At 37.9% G+C, this 22113-nt stretch overlaps 1 protein-coding gene across 1 annotated transcript in view; it reads right to left on the bottom strand.

Moving 5' to 3' along the window:
- slc25a28 (solute carrier family 25 member 28) overlaps nt 1–2942 on the bottom strand; it is a 35188-nt gene extending 32246 nt beyond the window's left edge. The window contains exon 1 of the mRNA XM_028795678.2: nt 2449–2942. Coding sequence (XP_028651511.2) covers nt 2449–2787 — 339 coding nt within the window. The 5' untranslated portion in view covers nt 2788–2942. The remainder of the gene's footprint in view (nt 1–2448) is intronic.
- Nucleotides 2943–22113: the final 19171 nt, after the last annotated feature.

Genomic DNA, 22113 nt, shown 5'->3' with positions numbered 1-22113 from the left:
GCAGACCTATAAATATCTGGGAGTGCAGCTGGATGATAAATTAGACTGGACTGCCAATACTGATGCTCTTTGCAAGAAAGGACAGAGCCGACTATACTTTCTTAGAAGGCTGGCATCCTTCAACATCTGCAATAAGATGCTGCAGATGTTCTATCAGACAGTTGTGGCGAGCGCCCTCTTCTATGCGGTGGTGTGCTGGGGAAGCAGCATTAAGGAGAAAGACGCCTCACGCCTGGACAAACTGGTGAGGAAGGCAGGCTCTATTGTTGGCATGGAGCTGGACAGTTTAACATCTGTGGCAGAGCGTCGAGCGCTCAGCAGGCTCCTATCAATTATGGAGAATCCACTGCATCCACTAAACAGTATCATCTTCAGACAGAAGAGCAGCTTCAGCGACAGACTGCTGCCACTGTCCTGCTCCACTGACAGACTGAGGAGATCGTTCCTCCCCCAAACTATGCGACTCTTCAATTCCACCCGGGGTTGTGGGGTAAACGTTAACACTTAACATTATACAAAGTTATTGTCTGTTTTTTTACCTGCATTATTATCAATCTTTAATTTAATATTGTTTATTGTATCAGTATGCTGCTGCTGGAGAATGTGAATTTCCCATTGGGATTAATAAAGTATCTATCTATCTAACACTGAATATATGCTGCTTAGGAAAACCTCAGGCAACTCTTTTGAATTGGTAATGATGCGTCACAACTCGGTAGAAATGTCAAGCATCTAAGATATGAACTGAAAATGGACAATAAAACCAAACAAAATACTCCAGTTAAAACAGAACCAGCAAAGCAACGTGAACACCCATCATTGATAGAGACTGTCAGATTCAGCTACAGAACGAACATTTGGAAAAACATTACTAGGAGTCATTAATAAACCTGCTAGGCTCAAGTACAATAAATTTGTAAAAATAAATAAATAAATAAAAGTTCTATCTGGAACGTATGTTGACGAATATCTAGGAAAGGTTTTGACATAGTTCTGAGATTGTTTAAAATTTAAATATGCATGCTTAAAGAATATTGAAATGTGAATGTATTAATGTTGCTGAACATCTTACAAGAGGAGGAAAGCATTATAGATGTGTGATCTTGTGATAAAAAAAGGGGACTGGAAACAGCTGAAGGAGGCCAAAAACGGAAAAGAGGGAAGTTGGAGACAGTATTTTAATAAAAGTTGTTTTAAAATTAAATGGTCTTATAATTAACCCACTTCACAACAACTAGCTCGGTGGAATTCATTCTATTTCAATAAAGCTCAACTGTATTTAAGTGGTGAAACGTGACTAGCAATGCCGACAACAAACACAAAACAATGTATTCGATGAGAAAACCTAAATATTTATTATAAGCCCTCCTAAAAGTTAGCCCATCTTTCGTTTCCCTCCCTCGGCCCCGACCAGGTCATGTTTGCATAATTTGGCAACCTTGACATTGGCCGCGTATTCCTAACCAACCACTGAAGGCTTTTTTAATATGGTCACGTGACCAAAGGCTACTATAACTCCACGTGTCGTTCTTTTGCAAGACCACATTCTGTATGCATTTTCAGAAAGAACTTCAATGAAACAGTTAAAAAATTACTTATACGCGAGAACACAAGTTCTACTTATCGTGGCACAAGACCTCGAGCCACCATCTAACCTTGGATGTCAGCCAATCCAGTTGACCTAACTCTAGTTCAGGCTCAAGGTCTCCGACTAGGCCACAGATTATGCAACTCTCGAAATGCATGCGTAATTCATTTGGTAAATGCGACGTCACATTCTAAAATTTACTCTTCCTTGTACCGTGTTGAGAAATTTGCCGTACACCACACAACCGACAGCTTATGAAAAGAGTTTCTCCTCAACACACCCAATAAGCAAAGTTTGTGTACAAATTCAGCACGCCCTTAAAACACAGTACACCGAACTTAAAATTGCAATGTACAGTCTTACCCAGTTAAATCACATCTTTGAAACCGGAGTATTTCTTGCATGTGAATTGCTTACCGATGGTCTAAGCTTAAGGCACACTATTAACAGACGATTTGTCAAAACAAAAAACACACTGCAAGTGTTCTGAATAAGCAGAGAGATGTAAGAGGATGCAATTCTTGATTATTTCACCAACTGCAAAGTTACGGAGCTGTTACAAATCAGATGCCGAATTTGTCTGAACAATTTACACTTGCAAGGACGTGGACGTTTTATGGGACTTAATGTACACCTTATATGTCTCTGCTAAAAAGTAACAATGAAAGCATATAGAGCGAGACTAATGGAGGCACAAAGCTTTTGCCAGTAGTGAAAAAAAATGCTGTTTCCCCTTCTATGGGCAACATAAACGCTTTTACCGTTATATATATTAAACACACTTGTAGAGTTGTATTATCTACCAGAAGGTCAACTCGGCCTACGACTTATTTGAAATGTACAAAAGCCATACTTATTACCTTAACACAGTCGACCGGATACATCAAGCAGTGCTCCATAATTCCAGCCACGGCTCCAGCCAACATGTGCGTTGAAACGGACGCTCCTTGCGGTAGACCTTCATAATCTGCCTGGGGGATAACGTCGGCCTCTGAAGATGTTTGCTGTTGCAAGTGATATAGCTCCGTATCACCTCCACTCCGCGGAGCCAGACTGCTCATAATCCCGTCCGATACGTCCAGAAACCGTCTACCAAACCAGCGAATCTCCGCAGCAGCTCCTGAACCAGCGACACTGCTGTCCCCGCCGGCAGTTTCCGAAGTCATCCGGCGTCTCGTCATAAAACTATCTGCTTCCATTTAAAAAACGGATATACAGCACTATCCGGATGCTTAAAAGTTCTTCGGGGGTGGGGGGGGCAAGATTTGTCTCTCCTTTACACTCGTGGTATATTTTTACTCCCTTCTTTAATACCGTGCCCTCCCCAACCTCCCGCTTCACCTCGTTGCCGCGCCGGGAAGAGAGTTAGACTGACAAGAGGGACGAAACCTTTTCGTCCCGCCCACCTCATCCTTTTTACACGTGATTGGACAAACTATAACAATAAGCATATTTTTCCACCAATTAAGTTAAACTAATGTTAACGTCACGAATTTTCATTGGGTCTAGGTAGATTCTTTCACAATAAGGACAGCAACAAAAATGGGCGGGAGAAAATGATCAACCAAAGCCACTCATTCAAGAGACTGGAAAGTGGGTGTGTGTTAAGAGTTGTAAACTTAAAAATGAACAGTATTTATTCACGTTTCTCATAGATAGAATAAATGCGTAACATTATTAGTTACCTGAACGATGAAACACTTGTTTCAGTTGCTTTTAAGGTTTATCAATTTGAGGGAGCTGACTGAATTAGGTCAGTTCCCTTCTCGACCCAAATGCTGCCAGAATATCGCTGGGATTCCTTATACCCCGAACAGAATAAACCATTTAAAAATTGGCTCACGGACAGCATCTGCCGTTACTATTTCAATGATACATCCATCCATCCAACCCGCTATATCCTAACACAGGGCCAAGGGAGTCTGCTGGAGCCAATCCGAGCCAACACAGGGCACAAGGCAGGAAACAAACCCTGGGCAGGGCGCCAGCCTACCACAGCTCACACCCACACACACTAGGGACAATTTAGGATCGCCAATGCACCTAACCTGCATGTCTTTGAACTGTGGGAGGAAACCAGAGCACCCGGAGGGAACCCATGCGGACAAGGGGAGAACATGCAAACTCCATGCAAGGAGGACCCGGGAAGCGAACCCAGGTCTCCTAACTGTGAGGCAGCAGCGCTACCACTGCGTCACCGTGCCGCACTCAATGATACAGTAATTCGTTATTCATCATTTTTATTATATACATTTTTGAGTATTAATTTTAGCTAAAAAAAGTGGTTAATAAGAAACAAAATACACAGAAAGTTTTTATTGCTAAGATATAAACCTTAATCATGCACCGACTGCAAATTGTTGCCATTAGAACAATCTACACGAGAGATGGCCATTCAGCCTAATAAAGCTTGACGTTCCTACCCACTTAATTCTTCTAAAATAACATTACGTCTAGTTTTAAAAATTCTCAAAGTCCTACTGTCAACCACACTACTTGGTAGCCTTTTCCTAGTGTCTATGGGCCTCTGTGTAAAGAAAAACCTCCTAATGTTTGTGCAAAATCTACACCTAACAAGTTTCCAACTGTGTCCCAGCGTTCTTGTTGAACTCATTTTAAAGTAACAGTCTTGATCCACTGTACTAATACCCTTCATAATTTCAGGGCCTTCTTAACAGCATTATAGGCCTTCAGGGCCCCTACCTACAGTTAGGTCCATAAATATTTGGACAGAGACAACTTTTTTCTAATTTTGGTTCTGTACATTACCACAATGAATTTTAAATGAAACAACTCAGATGCAGTTGAAGTGCAGACTTTCAGCTTTAATTCAGTGGGGTGAACAAAACGATTGCATAAAAATGTGAGGCAAATAAAACATTTTTGAACACAATCCCTTCATTTCAGGGGCTCAAAAGTAATTGGACAATTGACTCAAAGGCTATTTCATGGGCAGGTGTGGGCAAGTCCGTCGTTATGTCATTATCAATTAAGCAGATAAAAGGCCTGGAGTTGATCTGAGGTGTGGTGTTTGCATGTGGAAGATTTTTGCTGTGAACAGACAACATGCGGTCAAAGGAGCTCTCCATGCAGGTGAAAGAAACCATCCTTAAGCTGCGAAAACAGAAAAAACCCATCCGAGAAATTGCTACAATATTACGAGTGGCAAAATCTACAGTTTGGTACATCCTGAGAAAGAAAGCAAGTACTGGTGAACTCAGCAACGCAAAAAGACCAGGAGGTCCACGGAAGACAACAGTGGTGGATGATTGCAGAATCATTTCCATGGTGAAGAGAAACCCTTTCACAACAGCCAACCAAGTGAACAACACTCTCCAGGGGGTAGGCGTATCGATATCCATGTCTACCATAAAGAGAAGACTGCATGAAAGTAAATACAGAGGGTGCACTGCAAGGTGCAAGCCACTCATAAGCCTCAAGAATAGAAAGGCTAGATTGGACTTTGCTAAAGAACATCTAAAAAAGCCAGCACAGTTCTGGAAAAACATTCTTTGGACAGATGAAACCAAGATCAACCTCTACCAGAATGATGGCAAGAAAAAAGTAAGGAGAAGGCGTGGAACAGCTCATTATCCAAAGCGTACCACATCATCTGTAAAACACGGTGGAGGCAGTGTGATGGCTTGGGTGTGCATGGCTGCCAGTGGCACTGGGACACTAGTGTTTATTGATGATGTGACACAGGACAGAAGCAGCCGAATGAATTCTGAGGTGTTCCGAGACATACTGTCTGCTCAAATCCAGCTAAATGCAGTCAAATTGATTGGCCAGCGTTTCATGATACAGATGGAAAATGACCCAAAACATACAGCCAAAGCAACCCAGGAGTTTATTAAAGCAAAGAAGTGGAAAATTCTTGAATGGCCAAGTCAGTCACCTGATCTTAACCCAATTGAGCATGCATTTCACTTGTTGAAGACTAAACTTCGGTCAGAAAGGCCCACAAACAAACAGCAACTGAAAGCCACTGCAGTAAAGGCCTGGCAGAGCATTAAAAAGGAGGAAACCCTGCATCTGATGATGTCCATGAGTTCAAGACTTCAGGCCGTCATTGCCAGCAAAGGGCTTTCAACCAAGTATTAGAAATGAACATTTTGTTTCCAGTTATTTAATTTGTCCAATTACTTTTGAGCCCCTGAAATGAAGGGATTGTGTTTAAAAAATGCTTTAGTTGCCTCACATTTTTATGCAATCGTTTTGTTCACCCCACTGAATTAAAGCTGAAAGTCTGCACTTCAACTGCATCTGAGTTGTTTCATTTAAAATTCATTGTGGTAATGTACAGAACCAAAATTAGAAAAAAGTTGTCTCTGTCCAAATATTCATGGACCTAACTGTATAAAACCACTCAGCAAGTCACAACATACATAGATTAGCATGGGGCCCCCGGGAAAGTGCCCAGCGTGCTGTAGCATTTAGACAGCCCTGCATAATACTGAACACTTCAACCATGTCTCCTCTTAGTCTTATTTTCCTTAAGCTGAAAAGGCTCAGCTCTTTAAATCTTTCCTCATAGCTCACCCCCCTGCAGTCCTGGAATCAGCCTAGTTGCTCTTCTCTGGACTTTTTCTAGTGCTGCTATGTCTTTTTTGTAACCTGGAGACCAAAACTGCACACAGCACTCCAGATGAGGCCTCACGAGTGCATTGCAAAGCTTGAGCATAACCTCCTTGAACTTGTATTCCACACATCGTGGTATATAACCTAACATTCTGTTAGTCTTCTTAATAGCTTCTCAACACTGTCTGGCAGTTGATAGTGTCGAGTCCACTACAATTCCTAAATCCTTCTCATAATGTGTAATTTTCAGACCTCCCATTGTGTATTCAAACCTAATATTTTTACTTCCTACATGAAATAGTTTACATTTACTTAAATTAAATTTCTGCTACAAATCTGCCCAACCTTGTTTGCTGTCCAAATCCCTCTGTAATGATTCAAAGTATTTTAGATTATTTGCCAATCCACATAGTTTAATATCATCTGCAAATTTTACCAGCTTGTTACATATATTCCCATCCAAATCATTTATATATATATATATATTTATATATATATATATATATATATATATATATATATATTAAAAATAGCAGCGTCCCTAGCACTGACCCCTGCAGAAAACCGCTCTTCAACCAATTCTGATGGGGTTCCTTGCACCATAACCCTGTTTCCTGTATCTGAGCCAATTTTGCATCCATCTACAAACAACTCCCTGAACTCTCACTTCTTTTAGTTTGATGCCCAACCTCTCATGTGTTTCCATATGGAATGCTGTTCAGTAAATATCCTGTTCTTGCCATGTGTTGCTCAATCTATCCTTAATAATTCCTTTCATTAATTTACCTGTAATGCATGTTAAGCTTGCTAGCCTATAGTTGTTTGGATCTGCTCAATCACCCTTTTTATATATCCATCCATCCATTATCCAACCCGCATTATCCAACCCTCTTTAATAAAATCCCTGTGTGTGTCCAGGTGTCCGTGTGTGTGTGTCTTCTGGTGAAGTGTGCATGCGCGGGGCATGGTGCGACGCGCAATACTACTGTCAGAGAAAGTTAGAGGTGTTTTACGGAAATACAAACCAGTATTACTGCGAGAGGAAATTAAAGGTACACAATACAGTGACGCATATTACAGCCACATACAAGACAGTATTACTGTTACAGAAAATTAAAGACACACAATACATGGCGGCAGCCCACGAAGACCGGTCAGCTCAGCAAGTAAACATCAACAAAAGAAAGGCTGAAAGAAAGAAAAATACAACCAACAAAAAGAATGAGGTCAAAGTCTCTTGCCATTTAATATAGACTGTTCCTACTAATGTTTATGTACTACTGTTCTAGCGCCCATTATTGTAACGGGCTAAATGACTAGTTTTTATATAATAGGATAATATTTGACATTTTCCCGTCCTTTGGAATTTCCCCAGTGAATGTTGTGTTGTCTCAATTAGGAAATATTTATTAAACTAGGGGGCTCCGCCCCCTGCTCGCTTCGCTCGCCAACCCCTGGTGTTGGGAAATGACAAAGAGCGTGATGTATGAATGAGATATAGAATAGTGTGAAGGTGTAGATGATGCAAATAGAAAGCAAACAATAAAGTGTGTGGCACAGTGTAAAGGGTTATTGGAAAATTTCTTTGTACACGCCTTTTAAGTGTAAAAGGTAATTTCAGATCAGAACTTGTAAGGTCAATGAAGATGGTCATTGTCGTGATCAGAGTCAACTTTGTCAGAGCTTAGAAAGAGTTGTGTCTCTCCAGGAAGTAATGCAATGACTTGGGTATTTATGTTTTCTACATTAATATTTTTTGGACATAATATAGCGCGTTGTGTTAAAAGGGGCATTTGGTCTAATGAGATTGCTGTTCCAAATATCTCTGTAACTAAGTCGTCGCAGATAAAGGCTTGAGGAATTGTAATAATATCTGGGTGAAGTCTATCTGTATTGGTGAGTGTACCATCTCCCAGATGTAATAACCAATTGTTATGATCTGGATCTGGACATCGCATGTTTTGTACTAACTGTATATTTTGAAAGCAATGTCAATTGTCTGCGTATTTTAAGGTGCACTGAACAATAGCTGAGCGCATGGCATGTGGAACAATAGCTAAGCACTGTCTAAAATCTCCTCCTAATAAAAGTACCTTTCCTCCAAAGGGAATATTATTATTCATCAACGTTTGTAGAAGTTTATGAATGGTGTTGAGTAAGTGACTGGATGCCATTGTACATTCATCAATAATTAACAGTTTTTCAAGACGGATGTCATGTACATAGCCACTGTTCATGTTCATAGTGGATACCGATTTGTAGGATGTAATGCAGTTCATAAAGTTTTCACTTTCAGGTACATCGTTAGTTAGAAGGTTCTGTAGATATTCAGGATATGAATGTAAAGGAGGCAGTCTAATTTGACCCTTTTGACAACAACGTGTAAATTCATTACTTGTATTGTCAGTTGTTTCTTCAGGGAAGTTAAGTGAATGACAATGATTGCAAATGACATTCATTAATCCCAATGAATTTTCCTGAATAGTGGACTCATTATTGAACGCGTTGTCAGCTAACTGGCGCAAGTGTTTAGCAGGTGTCTGTCGTTGATGTCCGTGACGTGTATCTTTTGCTTGTGCCGTTTGAGAGGCGCGTTGTAGTATGTGTAGTATTTGGGACGTGTTGTTTTGGAGCTGTAATCGATTTCCCTGTGCTGTGTGCGAAGCCCGTTGTAGTCTACTGCGTGTATTGTTTGTATTGAGTCTTGCTCGTTTTTGTATGTCGGTCAGTTGAGATTTCTCTTTTTGGAGACTTGCCTGCTTGTTTTTCGGCATCCCAGATACGCGGTGTAGACGTCTGCGTTTATTTATTTTGTCCCTTCGCTGCCGTTTCTGTATGTCTGAGACGGGAGGTGTTTCGTTTTGAATCCGTGCCTGTTTCGATGCAGCACTTTGACACGCGTGCTGTATGCGTGTACGTTCATTGTGTCTGTCCATATGCGCTCGTTTCTGTTAATGTGTTAGTTGAGCTTTGCGTTTTTGGAGCTGAGACATTTTTTCTTCCGGAGGTTCAGAAGCGCGTTGTATGCGCCGCCGTGTATTTTGTCTTTTCATGCGGGTTCGTGTGTTTGGTCCCGTTATCTGAGCCGTATCGTTTTGTACCTGTGATCGTGTATTCATGACTTGTTTGTTCTTCAGCGTGAGAAATATGGATAAGTAATAAGGAGGATCGCACTCACTGTTAATATGGAGCCTTTTCTGCAGTTGAACGGTTAATAGTGCTTTCAGTGTAAGGAGATCCACCTATGCTGCATAGTGTGAAGGTGTTGAGATGACGTATGTTTAATACGGACGGTTCCTTCAGAAATGGGGCTTTGGGTGTCACTTCTTCGTTTCGTGTGCCATGTCCGTAGTCTGTCCCGTTTCGTGTGTAATGGGCTTTGTGTGGCGGTCACGGCTTCTTTTGTTTGGTGTGCTAGGAGCTTGTTGAATCCTCCTCTTTGTGTGCGTCCCGTTTCGTGTGCAATGGGATTCGTGTGGCGCTGTGTGCTTTGCCAGCGTCTGAGGAGGGGGGGGGGGGGGATGTTGCTTGGAGGGGATGGTGGGATTGGTGGGGCGTGAGCGGCTTCTTTTTTATTGTGTGCCAGGGGCTTGTTGAATCCTCCTCTTTGTGTGTGTCCCGTCCGTTGCTTGTAGGGGGGGGGGGGTGCTTGGAGGTGGGTGTGGGATTTGTGGGGCGCGAGCGGCTTCTTTTTTTTTGTGTGCTAGTTTCGTGTGCAATGGGTTTCGTGCGGCACTGTGTGCGTCGCCGGCGTTTGACTCCTTTTTTCTGTGCTGACTCCTTTTTTCTGTGGTCGCGGCGTCTCATTTCTTTGACTCGTTTTTTCTGTGCTGACTCCTTTTTTCTGTGGTCGCGGCGCCTCATTTCTTGGGGCGCCTGCGCAGTACGTATTTCTTGGGGCGCCTGTGCAGTACGTCTTTTGCGTCCACGGCCTATGGCCGGATGTCCCTGCATCCATCCGGTTTAACATTCTCAGTTAGTAATGTGGATAATAATGTGGATTATAGCCAATATATTCTTTTATGTATTTCTCAGCTTCATACTGAGTACATTCAAAATTATTAAAACAATATTTATTAATGACACAATTGTTATTAGTAGTGTTCAGGGAATTGTAAAATAAAGCTTACCAAAATAAGAATAAACAAAAGTCATGCAAACAACAAAGGACAGACACGGGGCCAGGACTGATATTAGATAGATAGATAGATAGATAGATAGATAGAGATAGATAGATAGATAGATAGATAGATAGATAGATAGATAGATAGATAGATAGATAGATAGATAGATAGATAGATAGATAGATAGATAGATAGATACTCAACCTGAAATGGTAGAATAAAATATAAATAGATATGTCCCTAATCTAATCAAAATTAACATATTAAGATGACAGAAAACATAGTTATATTGTAAAATCTAATGGCAGCTGGTAAAAAAAAGATCTTCAAATAATGCGTGAACCATGAACAATAATATTTTGAGATGTCTTATTTCTTTCTAAGACCTTAATTTCAGAATTCTGGACCAATTACAGGTGACAGAGGTCAGGCCTACAGGACTTCCTGCAGTTTTCTGTGGAACTTCTCTTTAAAAGTTCCAACAACAAACAAAAAAACTCAGTTGCACCTCCAGATCATACTTCTTTCTCTTCTCACAAGCTCGTTCCTTAGCCCAAAATTTACTGAGAGCTGAGACACATGATACAGCAGGCCAACCTTTTACATTTCTGTTAAATCATTATTCTATCTAATAAACTATCCTAAATAACTCTATTTACACAACTTTAAGATTCAGTGGTTTACAGATGTAAAATAATATCTGAAGGTAAGATTAAACTGTTTGAAGATAAGATTTAATGTATTGGAATGTACTATCACCACAGTTCCCTGTAAAGGTGTATGGTGATCCTGCATCTACTGTATGTATACTCTCAGCTTAATTCTTATTACAGGTAAGAATTTTTTGACAGTTTCCTACTGTACCTGAAATGGCAGAAGTAGCTAGGCTTCCACAGTGTTGAATTATGGCTTATAGAAAGACAATTTTGCAAGACTTAGTAACATGTCTGGTCAGCTAGCCAGATAGTACATGAGGATTTCCTCTATGTATTTTGACATGGACTTAAATTTCTCCGTTTTGCTACAAACTTTGAACTAACACATTGATCCATTTCTATATGTCCTTGTCCAACTCTCTAGCTTTATCTTTTTTGTCTTCAAGATGTTTAGAGGGGAAGAGAGTAATAAAGTTGAGTTTAAAGTCTGCCAAAAGCAGTCATTATCTTTATATCTTTTTCATCTTCAAAAATTCATCAGTGGCCATGTACAGTAGCTGCCTAGTTATGGTACAGTATATACAGTGGGGGAAAATCTGAATGTGATCATTATTGAAATGCATTGGCAAATTTGATGATGTACCCACTTGTGTTTTTTTTGGTATTTATCCTTGAGGGTGTACCTGCGTGCATGACTTTGAATTTTTCTGTCCTGCATGCATGATGCTATATGTCAAAGGTCAAACACATCCTTGGTTACTAGTAAATATGATATCTTCAGAAAAATCCTTATTGATTAGGTGGAATAAACCCTGTACACAACAGATGAATTCTTAAATGACCCTCACTCCTTTCAAGAGAAGAGCTGGGAGTCAAATTAATACAACTCTGGTTTACAGAATTAGAATATCATTCTTACATAGTTCTTGGTGTTAGTTTATACCAGAAAACCAATGAGCTAATCACAAATCAGAAACTTAGTACTGTACTAAACATTGAACGAGACCAGTTTGCACTCCTTGGAGGTTTTGAAATATTATCCAAACAGACATTTGATTTAAGCTTTAATGACTGACACATGTAAATAGCACCAATGAGCCACTGAAAGTAGAGCAAAACATTGAGATTGCAAGATCTTAATTACTAGAATGGTTTCTTTTCGTGACTGGGGTGTGTTGGTTGTATAGTTTCAAGTTCTTTTAGCAGCTAAATCATGTTACAGGTGATTGTTCACTTTGTAGATACTTTAGATTTTCTGAGGACTGGTAGTTTTATTTCACTCTTCCTACCTATATTTGTTTGTCTGTGAAAAACTGTAGAGTATGGTTATAAACCCATTTCTCGGTTGAATCACCGTCAGAACGATGCTGTCCAAAAGGAAAAAAATGAGACAGAAGTCAATATTGTAAACTATGGCTATCTACTCATTATCTCTCCAAGTATATGACATACCACAGAACAATATTTATGGATCTGTTGTCTTCAGTTACCTCTTAACTCCACCTTCACAAACACCATGATTGAAAAATGTGATCCAAGGAAGACTATCATGGCAAAAGTCATGGCTTGCTAATAAGAATGCAAGTGTTTACCTCAAATTTGCCAAAATGTACCTGCATTGACAGTTGAGTCAAAAGAGGAAGTCTTTGACCAATGTGTACCTTGTTACTTTTGGAGAAAAGCTGTGACAGATGTCCAAGGACATTGCTGGGAAAAGGGAAGGACCGGGAGAGGGGCAATATTCTCCCCGGGACATGAGAGAGCAGCCTTCCTGGGTTGCATGGGGGTCACAGAGCCGGGGTGCTCAACCCTGTGGGAGGATGGATGTTTTGAGTATTACATTAAGAAATTACCAACACACAGGTCATAAGATTGTGCTATACATTTGTTACTCTGTGCCCAATTAACTAAAAGTAAAATATATACAGTATCCAGACCTGAACCGAGACTTTGGATGATTATATACAAGAAGATTTCAAGAATTACTTTATAGGACATTCTAAGTCCTATCGGCATAGGGTTCTTTGTCATCCAAAAGAAGGATGGAGACTCCATCCCTGTATTAATTACAGTATAGGGAACTTAATAAAGTTACTATCGAGAACAGCCATCCTTTACTGTTGATTTCAGCTACAGTATCTATCAAGCATCTGAATCTGCAACTTTTGCTAAACTTGATCTACATAGCCCATGTAAGTTAATTTGATTTCAGGAGGGGGTGAGAGGAAGACAGCACAACCTGTGGACATTATGAATACAGGTGGAATTCCGTTGTAATGATATTCATGGGACCATGGAAAATTTCATTATAACGGAAACTTTGTTACAACAAATAAGGGGAGAATACGTGACCGGGGTTGCCGGTGATTTGCCACCTCTAACTGAAATCGTGCAAGGACAGCTCCGTAGCTGCTCTGCTGGGTTTAGTAAACAGTAAGCCAAGGGCAAAGTAATTAGTAGTCCTCTGCAGAATCAGGTTTTCCACGTAACGTGCTTGTCACACAATGTTTAGACCATTTAAAACCGGGCTTTGACTTGCTCTTTCACACACTCTCCTGGTCTGATACAGTGGTGATTTCGAGTCACTGTTGTTCTTCTAATCTGAAGATGGGCGGTAAAGCAGGACAATTGCCAATGTCACAGCTCCTAATAACTGCTATTTTGAATGAAGTCTTGACACTGTACCTGCCTCCTCTATTCAGTAATAAAGTACCTGTATTTTACTTGGAAACCTGGATTTACCTTCCTGTCTGTCATGCAACTCAGTGACCCAAGCTTGACAATACCTGTATAAAAAAACAGCGCTTCTTAATAACTGCAAAAAATATTTTATTTGAAAATAAGATGTTAGATGTAACTTTTTTTATGTTCAGCATAAACTAATGGTGTTTCTCACTTATTTTGTTCATCTCAAAGAAAACTTTGAGAATGCTATAAAACTCAAACAATACAGTATCCGCACATGGCACAAATACCCACATGGACGTTCTGTGGAGTACTGACTCAGAATTCATCTATACCTGTATGATATTGCGCCTATATTCTCGCCGAGATTCTCCAAGACCAGAAATTTTGCAACAGACTGTCACTTTCTTTTGCTCTAACAAGAACACAGCCTGTTGCAGGGTTCCTGAGACTCGGTGAAAGTATAGGCGTGGCATTAAGAATTTTTTGTATCGCATTATAATTTCCGGTGGCCATTTTTAGTGGAAAAAACGTTTGTTATACTGAAATTTACATTTCACTAAAACAAAATTCCTTAAACAAGATGTTGTATGAATGTTTGTCCAGACCAACAAAAAGTATTATCTGAAAATGTCCTTACTTCAGTATTCACTATAATGGGATTTCAGCTGTATATTGTAACAACATGTCAGCCTTTTTCCAAAGTTTTCTAAATGAAAAATTCCATGATATTCTTGGCGTCTATGTATTTATTAGAAAATACTTGTACACTGTCAATATAAACTAAGACCACATTCGATCATGAGGAGAATGTGAAAGTCTTATCTGTATCATAATAATCTTTATGCAAATCTGGAAAACTGTGAATTTTATATGAACTTGGAATTATTTTTGGGATATGAAATCTCAAAGTCAGGAATCAGTATGGATTCAAGGAAGGTCTTCACTATATTGAATTGAAAAACTTTGAAAAATGTGAAACAATTACAAAGATTTGTGGAATTCCTTAAATATTTTCAAGGTTTTATTAAGGTTTCAGCTCCACAATATCCCAGATAACTGCATTGACCAAAAAAACAAACAGACTGTTTAAATAGATTCCAGAAGCTTAACTGGTGTTTCGAAATCAGAAAAAGATGTTCACTCAAGCCACTATTATATGTCGCCCAGACCACAATCTGCAGTTTTCAGTGGAGGTGAATCCTTTTAATGTAGGAGTAGGTGCAGTATTGTCTCATGAACTCCTACACACTAGCATAAAACACCTATGTGCCTGCGTTTCTAAGAAATTAACCTACACAGAATGAAATTGCACAGTGAGCTATTGTGAGTTGCTTGTCATTAAACCTATATTGGAAGAATAGCATCATTGCCTTCAGGGTTTTAAATTTCTTTTCACTGTCTTTAAAGATCATAAGAATTTAATTTATTCAGAAAAAGCCTAGAGACTGAATGCTTGTCATACTCTCTGGGTGTTATGTTTAAGTCGTTGTATGCCATTTTGTATTGACTGAGGGATAACAATGGCAAAGTAGACGCTCTTTCCAGTATAAGGAGGACATTGCTATAGTTGAGTCTATTATGCTTGCTGAAAAATTATGGGAGTAACCAATATTGTTCATCCACATTCATGGTTTGAAAAGATTAATGCTGTTTCAGACCGTGTTAAAATTGATTCAATGGGAAAGGTTTCCATACCCTTTCTCTTTTGTAAAGAAGTCCTTCAGTGGACTCAAGGATATTTGGCATGAACTAATAGTATACATTTTTGGTGCAAAAATATATTCTGGGCTATTCATGATTTTATAGTGTCCAATATGTGCATGTGCCAGAGCTGTTACAACCTTTGCCCGTACCATCAACACCTTGGAAGTTTATCAGTTTAGATTTTATTACCAATCTTCTTTCTTCTAAGGGATGCACAGAAATTTTGGTGGTGGTTGATTAATTTTCAAAATGTGCACAATTCATTCTTCTTAAAAATCTGCCTACTACTACTAGGTTGGTGGAAATATTTACAGCAGAAATATTTTGTTTGTATGCGTTTCTGTCTTATATTGTATCATACAGGGGTCTACAGTTTATTTTGAGATTTTGGCTTTTTAAATGCTAAAACAGAGAGCTCTCTGCTGCTGTTTTCTTTTGGTTATCCTCTATAAACTAATGGCCAGACAGAATATATTAATCAGAACCTGAAGAGGTTTTTGAGGTGTTCTATTAACCTCTTCCAAAACAATCACTGGAAAACATTGTTGCCTCTGGAACAGGTTGCACACAATGTATTGTTCTAAAGAATGTTTGTTCAGATTTAAGCTCAATCTGTTTAATGCTTCATTTCCTAACTCATCTGTGCCTAGTCTGTCTCAGTACCTTTCCAGGCTCGCACGAGGTGGCAAGGTTCTTCATTTAGGCAGTTTGTATCATTGGCAGCAAGGGATCTACAATTAAAGGTTCCTCGAGAAAATTGGGACGTGATTTATCAGAATGTATTTGATTATTAAGAGAACTGGTTAGATTGCTTATAAACTGGCCCTCTCGTGCCATTTTTATGTTTAACATACCTTGTTTAAAACCAGTATATACTAGCCCCTTCAACATTTAGTAATCAGTCCATTATCGGTGTAGATAGATGGAGACTTTAAAGTGCAGCATATTCTTAAATCCTCGTGCTTGGACTCCATAGTATCTTGTTTACTGGAGGGTGTGCAGACCTGAGGAAAAGTCTTGGGTACCACTTCAGGATCTTTCATGAACCTGTGTTGCTCTGTGCCTTCCACAGAAGGTTCTCTTGAAAGCCTTATGGGCGTATTTGGAGACCGTGGCATAGAAGGAGTGTTCCCTCAACACCAAGTTAGGATTACATTTTTCCTGCAAGAAATAAATGTTTTATAGGAGGATGATTGTATTCTTAAATAGACTTTTAAACATGGGTAATTTATTGGGAGGTTATTTCCTTTCCAAGGGACTTCATTAATAAGTTTTATATTTAAATCGTGTTATTTTTATTTTACCGCAAAATCATGTTTTCTTATTCAAGGACACTGTTGCAAACCACAATTTATGGTTTCTAGATTTGGGGCCCTGTAAGACAAGATAATAAATATATAAGTTTGCCATTTTGATTAACGTGCTGTCTGACTTTGGGGATATAAAAAGAATGTTTACAAATGTGAAAAGCTGAAACATTTTTGCATGGATTTATGAAAATCAATAAAATTACTACCTGATGTTTTCCATTTTGATGTTTTTACTCTTCAACCCATTTACACCCTTTTTGCACTTATGCTATCTTTTTGCTTGCATTTTCAACATAGTTTGCATTTTTATTAGCATATGTACTGCACTTTAGGACCACTGTACACTATAGACCATTAAATGTATTTATGGTTTGATTAAGTGGTCAATCTATATACAAGTATAGATGCAGTGTTTCTATTTTTGATCAAATCAGAGACATCAGTGAAAATATGCAACATATAATTTCTATGCTAATACGATTTGTATCTTATTTTTAGAAAGCCATCATTTTATGAAATAATATGTATTTCTATAAAGAACGCCTTATAGGTATGGCAGCTGCTTATTGATAAAACAAGTGATGATGTGGAATTCTTGAAAGCACTTAATCTGCCCAAAAAATTAAAAACAAAATGTAAATCAGTTTTGGCAAAGTTGAAGGGATTTTGTCTTTTGCACCCTCTAGTGATTGAAAGCGAAGATTGTACCACTGACGCAACATTACTGTAAACATAAAACTACCGAGATAGGCTAAGACTATTAAAAAATATCATTTTCCAATCCTTCTTTTGTTTATTTTAAGCTTCTCTAAAATTTTATATTTTAAACATTATGTTTGAATGAATATATGAATTGCAAGGGTTGCAGATTTCTGATTGTAGTTCTGTAGGGTGAGATAGAATGGGGGACTTGTAGAATCCCTTTACATGCAGAACATTTCCAAGAAGGCAGATAAAAATCATAATACCCCAGGAAGTGATGGATACAGGGAGAACACAAAGTGAAAATAAACAAGAAACCTGCCTAACCAAAGAGGTCCTTCACATTATCTACTTAGTGGGGTGGCTCACACAAGTGCCTACTGCAGTACTACATCAAAAACTCACTTCATCTTCTCCCCCCCTTCCCCCCCCCCTTTTTCTCTCTGTTAGAAGCTTTGCGATAGGGCAGCTGGTTACAATACGTTGGAAATTATCAGTGTTTGCTGATTTAATCAATTAATTAATTTCAATATCATTAAGGCAACTGGTTACAGTAAATAGGAGATGATCAGTGTTTATCATTTTAATCAATTTCCATATCATTAAACTGTCACTTCAAATACTGAGAACATTTTATTTCCTAATTGTAATGATTTTCATTTGATCATTCAGATCCCACTGTAGCCTTTTCCATTAGAATTTCCTTTCTTTATGGGACAATACAAATAATATGCACCTATTTAAAAGTATCAAAATGAATGATTTATGAAAAGTCTTAAAGTACACAATGTGTGGACTAGTTACATAGCTTTTCAAATAAATCCTATTTATTGCTCTTTATTGTACATGCTTTTGGAATTTTTTGCATTTTCTTGTTTGTGAATTTAAGGCACAGAAGGCACCCAGTCAGATAAGGATATTTACGGAAAAAAATTTAACAACATCCTGTGGCTTACAATAGTCTGCCCTTTCCAGAATTTTGATAAAAATAATGTAAGGTAAAACTTAAAAGCACAATTATTACATAGCTGTTCAACTCTTTACTTATTTTTTTCCTAAATTAAAATAAAAAATCACTTTCAAAAATGTAATTTTGTGGCAATATGTTATATTCTTCAGTAATTGATTTCCTAGTGGTCCCACCATTTTAAATACAAAAATAAATTATATCAATTAAATTGATCTTTATTTACACTCCCTTACCAATATATTTGGCAGCAATTACAACTGTGAGAATACTCCAGTCTAAAAGCTTGATATGCCTAATCCACTTAACGACTTCCTTTATAATAAATGTGGCTGGGCATTGTTTCATCCAGGTCGTTTAAATATTCACAAATACATTATACACACTGTGCATTACATTCTCTTCTTGTTTAGTTTTTTTTTTTTGGTTTCTTTTTTATCCTTTCTCTAGTAATATTACACCCATGTCTTTTTTTTTACAAATCATGGACTTGGAACATGCCTCTACAGTAGTTCAAAAGCAACTGAACTGAATTTTCAGGAGGTACAACACAGATGAAAGTCAACAAATTAATACAGGATAATCTGATCCACACTACAGTGATGCTAGGAAAACACCACAGGATACAAGATGATGAAAAAATGTGTAAGACATAATAATATCTAACAAAATCTATTCCCAAAGTAACTAGAAAGTAATTTGAATATCAACTACTATAACAAGAAAACACTATGATGGGGTATCTGGCCTTAACCTTGATTTCTTTTCACTTAGGTTGAAAAGGCAGATGTGATACTGCCAGATAGATTATTATATTTATGGATTTAAAAATTAAGTGGATGTAAATATGAAATAAGAGCTAGTGTTATACATTCATATTTCCTAGCTGTAGTAGAGATCTTTTTTGCTATGTTTTAAAGTAACTGGAGAAAAGTAATCAAAATATTTGAATAGTCCGGCAGTAAAACATTACAGTAGTCAATTCTACTACAGACAATTAAAAAAACATAGTATTTCTATATTGTGTACATAAAGACACCCATTTCGTTTTGCACTGTTAACTGGTAAAATTCAGTCATTGGAAGTGAAAATTTGGCAACTTAAGTTTAGAGCATTGCTGGAAATAAGAACTGTATATTATTAGGGTGTGTCAGGTACTCATCAAAGCTAATCCCACGCCCACCACAAATTTGCCATGATTATACATACAAGTGATAAGTCCTTTCAAGTGCTGCAGCTCAAAACTTATGGTCTACTCTTGAAAACACTAATTACTTGGCAGTCACATGAAGATTGGAACAAACATAATCAAAAAGGATTTCTTTTTGATTTTTGTTCTGCCTCCTTTGTGTTTAAGTTCTGCCTCCTTTTTACGTTGTTGCAGTGTTTCTTTGTTAATCTTAGTGCCATGTTATTGGAATGTTTATAATAAAAGTTTGGGAATCTGTCTTGTAAGAACGATTACACCATAATATTGGTGTTAAAACCCAAGGTATTGTTATGGATATCCTGGCTTTTATATGTACCTTATTCATGGAATATTTATTTATTTTTACTGTTATTGATTATAGTTCCCATACATACATATTTTATTTGGATTCAAATCTTTTTTCAATCCAGTCTAATATTATTCCTATTCGGCAGATGTCAGGCAGAAAAACTGAGTGCCAGCTCCTAAAAGAATGGTTTGTTAGTGGGAACATGACAGAATTCAGCCTAAGTAAAGAGTAATACTTATGAGTGAAGATTATTCAGAATTATCTTGCAATTGACAGAATTATCTTACACCAAAAGATCTTCTGTACACAATAAGTAACCTAAGTAGGTAATTAATTAATTAGTTTTTACTGATAATTATACCGATAGTTTAGTGTCATTAACATATAAGTGAAAATGATTATTATATGTTTAATTTACATCTTAATTTTGAATAGAGATAAAAAATAATTATTTGAAGCTCTAAATCCTGAAGGGCTCCATGTATTGCTGCAAACAAAAGAAATGATGTATTGTCTCCAGACTTGTGCTTGAATTAAAAGCTTTGTCATGAGTGTAAAGTACAGTAAACCACCTAGTAGTAGTACTTTAATGTGGGAAGCAACATCTTTCACATCTTCTAAAAGTCTTGTGATGGCCAGTGCAATTTTCTACACTGTGGAGTGCTGGGCCAATAACATCACTTCAAGAGAGGCCCACCGAATTAACAAGCTAATGAAAAGGGCAAGTTCAGTCATGGGACACACTCTGTGCCCCATGAATGTAGTAGAAAAGGAGAGAATTAAAATAAAACAGAGTGCCATTATGAACAATGCTACACATCCACTCTCTGACACACTGGGTACTTTCAGCCTATGAATTATTCAACAAAAGTACATTAAGAAATGCTACTGGGGCTCCTTTATACCAACAGTAATACACTTGTATAATTCCTCACAAATGTTTTCTTTTCTTCCTTTTTAGTCATTCTGGTGTGTGTATATACATTTATTTATCCATTTATGTATTTATTTATTTAAAGAACTTCTGTTAAAAGCTCAATTTTCCCTGGGAACAAAGTTCTATCTGTCCGCTCTCTGGTACCATGATAAACAAGAATGTATTAAAATAGAAAACTTTAATTAAGCAATAACATAAATCAGCATACCTAATGTAATCCTTACTTATGTTTCTGTGCTCCCATTACCTGAAACACCATGTAAAAAAATCTTGAATGATAAATGTTGCTTTGAATGCTAAATATGAATAGAACTATATCATAAGCAGTGGCATCTCTACATTACGGGTAACTGAGCATTGCCCTCATCTCCCAACAAATGGTGCTGTAGTTCAAAACATAATAGTAAATTCACATTAGTATTTTAAATCATTGTTGAAATGTTTATAGCAAACTCCACTAAGTCATCATATTTAAATTTTCCATCATATGCTTAATGCAATTTTATATCTGGAAATATTTTTCTTTTTGGAGGATGTGAAATTTTGTTTGTGCCTATTGGCACTAGCCTGATTGTGGGTTGCTTGGGCAGGTCCTTTGATGCTACAGTGTTCTTGGCATAACTTTGCTCATACGTATGCGAGTGCAGCTTGAAATTTTTGTTCCACCATGGGGCTTAAAGACTAGACCCCATTAAAATGACTTATCAGTTGGCGTCTGTCATGTAATTTAAATGGTGTGTGAACTTGGATTTTTAGTGTAGTATTATGATTATCATGAATTATGTCATTTACTTATTTCAATGTGATTTAGAAATATATGTGTTGAATACATATTGGAAATTAATGAATATCTTCTTTCAGTGTTAAATATTTGACATTGATGTTGAAATACCTTTTAACAGTGTATTTTAGGGGTTGTACCATATGACAACATGTTTATAGATTTTTCATTTTGTGTGTCTTCTTTTATAGTACTGTGTGGCTGATATTTTATCATCAATGTGCTGCCTAATACATTGTGAAGCACAGTGCATCTCCCTTGTATTCTCCCATCATTTGAGAATTACTGTAGGCCACCTCCTTTTTATGCCAACCTCCAATCTAATCTTCCACTGTTACTTCCATGTGGCTGCAATGATCTTTTTTCTGTGGTATCCCCTTGCCTGCAAACTCACACTGGCAGCTCTGCTTCCTACCACTTACTTGTAGTTAGTGGCAATACCATTTGCACTCATTTTCCCCAACTCCATGAGCTAAACCAAAGCAGAATCCTTCCCAAGATCACCAGAAACCACATACCCAGGCCAATGGATTTAAGCAGAGAAGGGAGTCTCCTAAGCTATGCTCTTTAAGTCCT

This window comes from Erpetoichthys calabaricus, chromosome 2, assembly GCF_900747795.2.
Source record: "Erpetoichthys calabaricus chromosome 2, fErpCal1.3, whole genome shotgun sequence".
Lineage (NCBI taxonomy): Eukaryota > Metazoa > Chordata > Cladistia > Polypteriformes > Polypteridae > Erpetoichthys > Erpetoichthys calabaricus.
Note: the sequence above shows the minus strand (reverse complement) of the source record. Positions and strands in the feature narration are given on the sequence as shown.